This window comes from Erythranthe guttata, chromosome 10, assembly GCF_056151865.1.
Source record: "Erythranthe guttata isolate IM_541 chromosome 10, IM_541, whole genome shotgun sequence".
Lineage (NCBI taxonomy): Eukaryota > Viridiplantae > Streptophyta > Magnoliopsida > Lamiales > Phrymaceae > Erythranthe > Erythranthe guttata.
Genome location: NC_142542.1, coordinates 5,026,642 through 5,038,943, shown reverse-complemented (window position 1 = coordinate 5,038,943; position 12,302 = coordinate 5,026,642). Strand labels below are relative to the sequence as shown.

At 37.9% G+C, this 12,302-nt stretch overlaps 2 protein-coding genes across 2 annotated transcripts; one reads left to right on the top strand and one right to left on the bottom strand.

Moving 5' to 3' along the window:
- Window positions 1–2,840: 2,840 nt before the first annotated feature.
- Window positions 2,841–8,265, top strand: LOC148767340 (uncharacterized). The gene is made up of 3 exons (XM_088823961.1): window positions 2,841–3,533; window positions 3,565–4,237; window positions 6,215–8,265. Exons 1-3 carry the CDS (start codon window positions 2,841–2,843, stop codon window positions 8,263–8,265), a joined length of 3,417 nt encoding a protein of 1,138 aa, XP_088680087.1.
- A 514-nt stretch (window positions 8,266–8,779) lies between these two features.
- On the bottom strand, window positions 8,780–10,491 carry LOC105970880 (beta-amyrin 28-monooxygenase). Its single transcript, XM_012995698.2, has one exon. It carries the CDS (start codon window positions 10,426–10,428, stop codon window positions 8,983–8,985), a length of 1,446 nt encoding a protein of 481 aa, XP_012851152.2. The 5' UTR covers window positions 10,429–10,491; the 3' UTR covers window positions 8,780–8,982.
- Between the last annotated feature and the right edge of the window lie 1,811 nt (window positions 10,492–12,302).

Here is a 12,302-nt window from a genome sequence, read left to right as displayed (position 1 = left end):
TTTCTTAGAAGTGAATTATTGCTAGGAATCACACTTTGTGCATTGCTTTGGTTGAATGTTTTGTATTTTAAGTTTGGAATTAATTTGTTACAGATCATGCTATGTTCGGTTTTAGAACTCACCTTAGAAAATTTATGATACGAAGTATTGAGTAGTGAGTGATTTGGGATATGATTTGGGCTTTTTTTAAACCGTTTGAGCCTTTCAAGCCGACCTTTTTATCGAAATTATCCTTAGAACCTTGATTTGAGCCTCGGAGAAAAGGTGTTCTTTCTTTTAGCCAATGTGTAAGGTAGAATAGGTGGAGATTCTTGAAAAATTACTCCTTAGAGTTCGGTCGAAAAATTTTATAAGGTCCTTCTTCTTCTTCAAAAAAAAAAACGAAAATAAGACAAATATATATGCTTATATATATATATATATATATATATATATATATATATATATATATATATATATATATATATATATATCAAAAAAAAAAAGGAGAAGAAGAAAAGACTAGAAGGGAGAAATAAGGACTAGTTGTTGAATTATTTTGAAAGCTCGATCCATTGTCTTAAGAGCAAAAGTGGAAACTTTTGAACCCTTAAGAATCGAGTTTATTAAAGTCCTTAGAGGTGAATTCATTGTTCAAAACGCCTATCTTTCAAATTTTGGCGTAATCACCTCAATTCAAGAAGAATAGCCACATATACCCTTATTTCCTACCTCGAACCAAAGAGCCTAACAATTGAAGGCCACAAAGCCCCAATGATCCCAATAGCTTAATGTTCGATATTAGTAGAGTAGAATAATTTGGTGAGTATTTGGAGCCAAATATATGCATGTAAGTATAAATTCTTTCTATCTTTAATTTGCAAATATTGGATGCTTGAAGCAATTGTATGAATTGTGTTTTACGCAATTTCAAGAGCAACAAAGCAATAACGAAGAATTCGAAGACTCTAAGCATAGATTTATCGTTTATGACTTATTTTATTTGTGTTTTTTCTTTAATCATGAGTAGCTAATTTTGTTATTTCTAGGATTTTATTTTGAACCCTATGTGGGATTTATGAATCATTTTCTATGATTTTATGCAAGTTTTAATTCCGGATTATTTATTCTACTTGTTTTATTAAGTGCATGAACTTGATCAACTTATGTGCTTTTATGTTATTGTTAATCGCATAAATCGGAAGATCGGGTTATTAATTAGAACTATGGTAGAAGAGTCTTTGTGGTATTAACATAGGAATATAGTTAATCTCTTAGGTAGCCATTATTGAGATTTGTGCTTAATGTTGTGTTCTAAAATTAATTGCATAGGAATATAGTAATTGAATCTAGAGTATTAGAATCGTAATACACGCGGAAGCGGGTTATGATTATTTTAGCATCTCAGGTTAATAATCCGGGTTAATTGGTTTCATAATTGAAGGAATTGGGGGAGTAATAATCACATAGAAAGAAGAATAAAATCCTAGGCTTGTTTACTCTGATTAAACCTTCGTTTTTAATTTTTTTCGTGCTCTTGTCTTTTTAACTTGTCTTTTAATTTAGTTTAATTTAGTTAATTCTCTCAAAATTCGACTGTGTAGGGTGGGCTTGATAATAATTGGTAGGATTTAACGTCTAGGATTAAAAAATTAAATATTTCTTGTGGGTTCGATATCCGGACTTTTAGTCCACTTTGTGGGTTCGATATCCGGACTTTTAGTCCACTATATTACTTGTACGATACGTGCACTTGCGTGTAGATATTACAACCAACAAGTAGTAAAGAAAATAAAATTTGAGGGGGACCATGGCCCCCCGGCCCTGCATTGGCTTTCCAACTGCTTCCGGTAGTGGCAGTGGTACATGCAGCTTCTAGGTGGCGATGCGATGGTAATGCAGCATGGGATGTTACTAGCGCCGCATTATGCGCCGAACTACATGCCCTTCCACGGTTCTACCACCACCGCCACCACCACCAGCCGCCGCTACAACATCTTTAGAGCGGCATATTGAACTTCTGTACTAATTTAAGTGATGGTCCAAGTTCTTTTCTTGAACTTTGTGTATTTTATTTTATGTTTAGTTTTCTTAAGTATTGACTTATGAAAAGTCGTAGAAGTTGGAAAGTCCCTGCTGGAGTCTTTAAATTTGTTGTCCCTGTAACTTGGTCAAGATGAGAAACGAAAACAAAAACTCAGATTGTTATTCTTCATATTATATTTGTGTTCTTGTGTTCTCCAAATCACCTAGCAATCTTTTACCCTTGCGTAGTTAGTGATTCTAACTACAAGTTCTAAGTTCTTTGTTTCTCCACACGGCAATGGCAATGGTAGAAGATCGAACGCGGACAATAGTATTGGCAGAACCCCAACTTTGGCAACAACTGTGCCAACAGTTCGTGATTTGCGGGACTCTTGGAGTGATAAGGTGTCTCACAATAACTGGTGAGATAAGGATGAAGAGTCCTACAAATCATGTAAACCTTGACCGAGAAATCCCAAGTGATTTGGAGTCCTATAGCAACGAGTTCAACCCCAACATGGTAGTTCAATAAGATAGAGTTTATCTAGGCTTTGGAGTTATCTTATGTAATTTACGATACAAAATCTTCTCCTTTAAATAGAGATGTATCTTCTCATTCTTTGTAACACAGAACACACAATCTTGTGCTCACGTTTAATTCAATAAAAATAGCTTCTCTCCTCATTTTCATCTTGGTATCAGAGCAGGAGTGAGCGCACACACACACACACACACACACACACACACACACACACACACACACACACACAAAAACAAGAATTCCACAAAGCACATAAGCAGTCCATCTTCTGCTATCATGAATTCGTTATCCCTCAATGTTGGAAATTTCATTACTCTTAAACTCAGCCCCATCAACTATCCGCTATGGCGTGAACAAGCCTTGTCTCTTGCAGAAAGCCAAGACCTACTTGGTCATCTTACCAACGACGACCCAGCTCCACCCCAATATACTACATCGGAACCCCCCACCACTGCTAGTTCGCCAACTACTGCACCAAAATTATCCGACGCCTACGTCACATGGCGAAAGGCCGATAGTCTCCTCCGAGGATGGATCATCGGTACGCTCTCTAAAGAAGCACTTGGTCTCGTTATTGGCCTTGATACATTCGGTTTGGGAAGCACTAAAGAATGCCTATGCCGAAGATTCACAGGAACGTGAATTCACGTTGCGACAACAAATCACGTACCTCCGTAAGGATGACGATAAAACAATTGGAGAGCACATTCGAACCTTCAAAAGCCTATGTGATAGCCTTGCTGCAATCGGCAAGGCCATCCCTGACAAGGAAAAAGTGTTTTGTCTTCTCACCGGCCTCGGTCTTCAATACGAGACTTTCACAACTACTATGCTCAAACCACCGAGGCCAACATACTTTGAGCTTGTCTCACAACTTCAAAGTTTCGATCAGCGACGTAGTTGGTTTTCCAACCAAACAAATACTACGCCGTTCGCTTCCCAAATGGCATTCTATAGCCAACGTACAACAACGCATGTCTCATCAATCGTCCTCAGGATTTCAAAATCAGAAACCAAAGTTTAGTTCAAATGGAAGAGGATTTCAAGCACAACAACCCAGAGATCGGAATCGAAACTACTCCGGCCATGCCTCGAATACTCAACAAAAACGGCCTCCGCCACCTGGACAACGCCGTATGACGCCTGCCGAGAGAGATCGATATCGAGATGACAAATGTCAATATTGTGATGCGGTCGGACATATTGCTAAAATATGTTGGTGGGTGCCACAAAAACCAACTCAACATGCAGATACACCCCAAGCACTTGCAGCACTCACCCTAGACAACACTGTCACGGACACTGAATGGACTTCGGATACAGGCGCATCGAATCACATGACAGGTAAATCAGGTATGGTCTCTAATATTCGACAATACTCCAGTGCTGACTCGGTTCTCATCGGTGATGGTTCTTCTCTACCAATTATTGGTGTTGGAGACTCAAGCATTAAGAAAGAGCGTACAATTTTACCACTTAAAAATGTTTTGTTAGTTCCTCACTTAAAGAAAATTTTACTTTCTGTCAGTCAGTTAACGTCTCAATATCCGATTAATTTTGAGTTAACTGACAAAGATTTTTGTGTTAAGGAACGACAATCAGGGCAAGCGATGATCACAGGGATGCGCAAGGGTGATCTTTATGTTATTTGTAGTTCTCCAGAACTTCATTTCTCTCATCGTTTCAAATCTGGTTCAACGGAAATTTGGCATCAACGATTAGGACATCCTCAATTTTCGAGTTTACAATATTTGAAAAATAATGGTTTCATTGATGTAATTGGCAGCACTAGGGGTGGAGATTGGAACAAAATTTCCGATTTCCGCCGAATCCGATCCGATTATTTCCGATTTTGGAATGATTTTTTGTAGTCCGATTTCCGAAATTCCGATTTCCGAATTTTCTGAAAAAAATCGGATCGGAATCGGAATTTGATATAGAACCTCCGGAATATCCGAATTCCGATCCGAAAATAATTCCGAAAATTTCCGAATTATTCCGAAATTTTTCGAAATTTTCCGAAATTTTAATACATTTAAAATGTATTACATAATTATATATTTTCACACTAATAAAACTGAGGTTTTGTTTGGGCTGGACTATAAATTGATTGTTTTATTTTGGCCCATGTACTAGTGGCCCAATTTAGAAACCAAAATACCTAACATATCTCCTCTCAAACCTAATCCAACTTTCACTTTGTCTGCGCCGTCTTGCTCTTCTCCTCACCTTCATACCTAATCGTCTGATTCTTCTTTCTTCTTCGCAGAGAGCTGCTTTGGCTATTCTTCGTTTTCGTTACATTATTGAGTTAATCTTCATACTTGTTACTTCTTCGAGTTGCTCGCTTCATCAATGCACCGATCGATTTCAATCATGTATTGATAACATTATTCCCTTTTTCTTTGTTTTGTAGCTTCAGTAGTTGGTTGGTTGTTTTAGGAATTATTAATGTGTAATACTTGATTTGTTCATGTAATATGAAGAAAATAGAATTTCTGTTTGCTTTACACTCGCCATTGATTTTGCTGCTGAATTTTGGGTTTTTTTTTTTAATTTTTTTTTATAATGTTGTTTTCGATCTGTTTTTCCTATTTCTCTCCTCTTTTTCCGAAATTTTCCGAAATTCCGAAATTTCCGATTTTTTCGGAATCGGAATCCATTTTAAGAATCCGAAATAATCGGAATCGGAATCGGAAGGCTATAATGATTTCCGAAAAAAATCGGAAATTTTCCGAAAGGCCCAAATCCGATCCGATCTGTCCGATTTCCACCCCTAGGCAGCACTAAACCTAAGCATATATGTGATAGTTGTCAATTAGGAAAACTAAGTAAATTCTCTTTTTCTAGTTCTCAGCATTCAAGTTCGTCTAGTTTTGAAAAAATTCATTGCGATTTATGGGGACCTGCTCCTATTTTATCCATTGGCAAATTCAAATATTATGCTTGCTTAGTCGATGATTATTCCAAATATACTTGGCTTATTCCCTTGCAATTTAAATCTGACTTTGTTGATGCATTTCTTGTTTTTGAACAATATGTCTATCGTCAGTTTAATAAAAAAAATCAAGGTTTTTCACTCCGACGGTGGAGGCGAATTCATCAACACAAGGTTATCTACCCACTTTCTATCCACTGGAATACTCCATCAGGTATCATGTCCATATACTCCAGAACAAACAGGTATGGTTGAACGACGTCATAGAATTATAAGAGAACTTGGGATGACCATGTTGTTTCATAGCGGTACCCCTCTTTTTTTATGGGTCGAGGCCTTTGCTACGGCTGTATATCTAATTAATCGCCTACCTACGTCTTCCCTTAACAATGAAACACCATACTTTCAATTGCATAATAAACACCCTGACTACACCTCCCTTCGTGTTTTTGGCTCTAAATGTTTTCCTTACCCTTGGGATCTGCGAAAAAATAAATTTGATGCGAAAACAATCCCTTGTATTTTTGTTGGTTACAGCGACAAACACAAATGCTACAAATATTTTCACCCTCCTAGTCGCAAATTTCTTATTTCTCGTCATGTTGTGTTCGATGAATTATTTTTTCCTTACAAGGATACATCAAAATCTGCACCACCTTCACAACATACTGTTAGTATTTTTGATTCATGGCTATCTGACTCTAAGATTTCTTCTACTTCATCTAGTGCAGGAACCCACACTGTTGGACAAGTTGTTGTCGGATCCGTTGCACCAACTGTCGCAACAGATGTACCAGCTGTGGCAACAACTGCATCAACTGTCGAAACAATTGCACCAACAGACTCGCCGCCTTGCTCCAGCTCTCTCCCAACAGTACCACTGCCACATTCACTCGACAACCCTCCAGCAGTGTTAGAAACTCCACTTCATCCTCCACTTGATGAGGTCATATTGCCGCCACCACCTGAACATGAACCCGAGCAGAACCAAGCACCTGCACCAGCACTCCCACCCATACGAACCATTGTCACCCGATCACAAAGTGGAATCCTTAAACCCAATCCAAAATATGCCCTTTTGTCTTATGTTCTCTCCGTTAATATCCCCCGAGAACCTCGTAATATACGCTCTGCTCTCAGTCACCCAGGGTGGAAACTAGCAATGGACGAAGAACTTGAGGCACTTCATCAAAATGACACTTGGAAGCTTGTTCCTCGGACTCCGGACATGCATGTTATTGGATCGAAATGGGTTTTCAAACCAAAACTTAAACCCGATGGTTCCTTGGATAGACTCAAAGCTCGAGTCGTTGCGAAGGGTTATCACCAAGTTGACGGGTTGGACTACACTGAAACCTTTTCTCCGGTCATCAAACCTGGCACCATTCGAGTTGTTCTTACTGTTGCGCTTGTTCGGAAGTGGCCTATATGCCAACTTGATGTCAAAAATGCCTTTCTACATGGGTTACTCTCTGAACACCTCTACATGGCACAACCCCCAGGCTTGGCAGATCCTCACCATCCAAACTATGTGTGCAAGCTTCAAAAATCTCTCTATGGTCTCAAACAGGCACCTCGGGCTTGGTTCGATCATTTTAGTACATTTTTATTACAATATGGATTCTTTTGTAGTTTAGCTGACCCCTCTTTGTTTGTCTACCATTCTAATCTCGGGACACTAATCCTTCTTCTTTATGTAGATGACATGCTTTTAACTGGTTCTTCTATTACTCTTGTTACATCATTTGTTGAACTCTTGAGCAGTGAATTTGCTATGAAGGACTTGGGATCTATCCATCACTTTCTCGGAATCGAAATCTCTGAAACGAAAGATGGTCTTCACCTTTCCCAAGCACACTATGCCCTTACCATTCTCGAGCGTGCTACCATGGTGGATTGCAAGCCAATGAGTACACCCCTTGAAGGCAGAACCAAGTTATCATCTAATGATTCTGTATTAGAAGATCCAAGCCACTATAGAGGACTAGTCGGTGCTTTACAATATCTCACTCTCACTAGACCGGATCTCTCATATAGTGTTAATTATGTGTCTCAATTCATGCATTCTCCCACCGTCGTTCATTTAAAAATGGTTCGGCGCATCTTACGTTACGTTAAAGGCACAATTGATATTGGATTATATTTTACTTCCCATACTTCACTTGATCTTTGTGCTTTCTCTGAAGCAGACTGGGCTGGTTGTCTCTCTACAAGGCGATCTACTACTTGCTATTGCACATTCCTTGGACAAAATCTCATCTCATGGTGTGCAAAAAAACAACACATTGTCTCACGGTCCAGCATTGAGGCCGAATACCGTGCGATGGCAAACACGACAGCTGAACTCACGTGGCTAACCTTCATTCTCAAAGACCTACGTGTCCCACTGGTCTCTACCCCAACTCTCTATTGTGACAATATAAGTGCGCTCCATATGACGATCAATCCTGTCTTTCATGCTCGAAGTAAACATATCGAATTGGATTACCATTTTGTGCGCGAACGAGTTGCTCTAGGACTTTTGATCACTAAACACATCTCTACAACAAATCAAGTTGCAGACCTCTTTACCAAGCCAATGTCAAAGGCTGCCCTTAATCATTTTCGAACCAAACTCTGCCTTCTAGCTCGGCATAGTTTGCGGGAGGGTATTGGCAGAACCCCAACTGTGGCAACAACTGTGCCAACAGTTCGTGATTTGCGGGACTCTTGGAGTGATAAGGTGTCTCACAATAACTGGAGAGATAAGGATGAAGAGTCCTACAAATCATGTAAACCTTGACCGAGAAATACCAAGTGATTTGGAGTCCTATAGCAACGAGTTCAACCCCAACATGATAGTTCAATAAGATAGAGTTTATCTAGGATTTGGAGTTATCTTATGTAATTTACGATACAAACTCTTCTCCTTTAAATAGAGATGTATCTTCTCATTCCTTGTAACACAGAACACACAATCTTGTGCTCACGTTTAATTCAATAAAAATAGCTTCTCTCCTCCTTTTCATCTAATAGCACTATCTGGGCAGGTGACCTCCATAATTAGATAGATGAGGAATATCTAACTTGCTTTGATTTGACTTGAGAGGTATTTTGGCTTACTTTCTTTAGAGAATTTATCTATTTTTCAAATTCCAAAATTGAAAAATTAATTAGTGGTTTTACTTACTTATTCTATTGAGTTTGAACTTTGAACTCTGGTTATTGATTAGTGAATTTTGGATATTGGTTAATATACAGTACCTACTTATGAAGAACTCTTGATGAATGTCAACATCTTTAGCTTGGCCAAAAGATTTTAAAAATGACAGAATAACTGAATCCAAATAAAATTAAATGTTTTCGTTTAAGAAAATTAATAGTTACAACTCACAATAATTCATCACAAAGGTACAAGATCCTCAGAAATCAAATCGAAACAAAAACAGCTCAAATTATCGGAGCCGCTGAAATGAATAAAAGAATCGATAAAATTATCGGATTTTAAGGTTAATAAGGATTATTTTTCGTGAGGAAGGAGGCGAATAGGAAGACCCTTGGCAGGAATCGGCATTGGATCGACGACAAATTTTCCATCATTAGGTACCATCTTCTCAAACTTGAACCTCTTGACAAGATGGTGCATGAAGACAAGGATCTCGAATCTAGCATACTCTAGTCCGGGGCACATTCTCGGTCCTCCGCCGAAAGGAACAAAAGTGTAGGGTGCGGGCCCCGCTCCCTGAAACCTCGATGGATCGAACTTCTCCGGTTCCGGAAAGATTTCCGGGTTTTTGTGTGTTGCGGTGGCGCTCCAGTACAACTTGAAACCCTTTGGAATAAAGTAACCCTTGTACGAAAAATCAGCAATGGCTTCTCTGAAAGTTCCAGGAACTGGTGTCGCAAGTCTCATGACTTCACAAGCAACGTTCCAAGAATATTTCATCTTTTGTAGGTCTTCCCAGTTGAGCGAATCGCCTGGAGCTTTTGATTTCAAAATCTCCATTTGTTCGTTGTAGACTCCGTCGTAAATATGAGGAAGCTCGGCTAGATACTTGACGATAAAAGTGCAAGCAACGCTGGCACTATCGCGGCCTCCAATCAGCAAGCCCAGGATCTTATCGGCAATATCGAACTCTTGCATGAATTTGCCGTTTTCATCGCTGGTGAGAAGCATGTGGGATAGAATATCCTGGGTAGGCGAAGCTTTCCCTTCGGCCAAGTCGATTTTGCGCTGTTTGATGATGGAGAGAAGCTCTTGTCTGACAATCTTGGAGGCCTTAATACCCTTATTGAATGGTGTTCCGGGCAAGTCTATGGGGATTGCAAACAAACTCGACGCCAAGAGATTGAAAGGCTTCGATAATCTATCGACCTGTTGAGGATCTTCGACACTCGCGAAAAGCCTGCATGCTAATTGGAAGGTGTAGTCTTTTGCGAGAGGCAAGACGACAACTTCGTTCTTGTTCTCCCATCCCTCTTCAAAGTGTTTTTGGGCCATACGGTCCATTTTACCGATGTAGCGACGAAGGGCTTCGGTTTTCAAGAAAGTGTGGAGCATTCTCCTCAATTTGATACCCTCTTCTTCGGAAGAAGATCGAGTGGAAGATGGGAAGATTTTGTCGATGCCACTAGGGAACCATGCCCTGACGAGCTTGTTCTCGTTCGAGAACAAGAATTTGTTGCCGCTCGCACCGCTCAATACGGCGGCCTTCTCGCCCACAAGGTGAGTTCTGAAAACAGTGGATGAGTACTTAGCCACACGGTCCAATACGAACTTCTCCGGGTGGCCCTTCCACCCCGCCCACAGGAAATGTAGGCTCTCCCCAACCAGGGGCCACCCTGTGTTTCCTGGCGGCAGGGGACCGCCGGCGGCGGCCGTGGCGGCAGATTTCTCCTTTTTGTGGAATGAGAATATTAATGAAACGAAGACGCAGATGATCAGAGAGATGAACAAGATCATCATAATTGCTACTTCGATAGAGAGAGGAATGTGTGTTTGTTGCACACTTGCAATGTGTGTGTTTAACTGAATGATTTGGTAATGTTGGACAATTATATATATATATATAGACTATAGAGTATAGAGAGATAAAGCAAGAGTCAATTGGCTGCTATAAGTCAAGAAAATACTCTCTTTCTTAGAAATTCTGTGTACGTATTCCATTGTTTAATTAATATTAGAATAAATTACAACCAACTCCCTGATGTAATGTCTGTTTATGAAAAAATCGCTTCTTTTTTTAAAATTACATCCAATCCATCCCTTGCAATTTGTGATTTTCTTACATTAACACTATTTTATTGGGGGTGGATGTAAGAAATTTACACACTACATGCAGATGGATGTAATTTCTCAAATCTGAAGGGGGGGTTTCGTAAATAAGCCTTACCTTAGGGATGTGGTTGTATTTTACGCTTAATATTTGTGCTAGTTTATTATTACTAGTATTTTCCCCCCGTGCGATGCACGGGATATTATTTAAATAGTGAAAAAAAATCAATTTAATACATAATAAGAAAATATAGTATACTAATATAGTAAAATTTAATAATGTAGTAGTATTCATATTTTATATAATATTAGTTTTTTTATATCTTACATATTAAGATTTATAATCCAAATAAATAGACTAAGATTTAACAAATCGAATGTCTAGCTTTATCTCTTAATAATTGTTGAAAATTATAGTTAAAAAATTAGTACTGAAAAATATTAAAAATGAATAATTACATAAGTAGCAATAAGGTATGATTCTTCACGGGTTAGTTTTAATTCTGATAATTATTAAAAATTATAGTTAGAAATTAGTAGAGAAAAAATATTAAAAATAAATAATTACAGAAACACAATTAGAATTTTCTAGGGTTGTCCAGCGTTTCTTTCTTTTATATATAAGATTAATACATATATACACTTGTTGGTTGAAATTTTGAACCGCTCCGTGCTTTTTTGCCCATACATATTTGGTCAAAAAGAAGGTGCACAAGGAAGGTGCTGTGTTGAAGAAATAGTGTAGTTGTTTGACCATAATAATTTAATTAATTGTTATGTTCTTTTTGAAATTGATATTAAAATATTCACTTGATTAAGAAAGTGGCACACAATTTCATATCAACTAATTTTAACTAGCCCAAGTTATTATTTAATGGTATTTGACTACTTTCTAATGAGGGTTTATACATTTAAAAATATTACAATAAAAAAAGCTCATATATTCTTGGATAATTTTAATTCGTTGGTGAAGCTCAAGTTTTGCAATATGTACTAATTTTATTGAAGATAAGCTTTATTACAAGAGTATTAGTTTAGAAAATGGTTACAAAGTCGAGAATATTCCACTAAATTTGATAATGTAAGAATAGACGTGTAAGAAGATTCATAGTTTACAAATGGTTGTAATTATCCAAACATGAGGGGCATTTTCGTAATTTGACATTACCACTTACCCTTTGTTTTCTTCTTATTTTGGACAATAAATTTTCCATTAATTTTGAAACACTTTGCATTAGGGGTGTAAACGAGCCGAGCCAACTCGTGAGCTCGACGAGCCCGCTCGTAAAAAGCTCGAACTCGGACTCGAGATTTTCGAGCTCGAGCTCGAGCCGGTTTTCAGTTGTTCATGAGCTCGCGAGCCGGATTTATTATTATTTTTTTATTTTTTTTATTTTTTATATGTTATTTTTATTTAAATAATGTATAATAATATAAAATATTATAGAAATATATACAAATATTAAAATATATATAATTACAATTTAGGTTTTATTTTTTATTTTTTTAAATAATTTTTAATAATAAAATAATAATTAAAAAAATATTTAAAAAAAAAAAAAGAC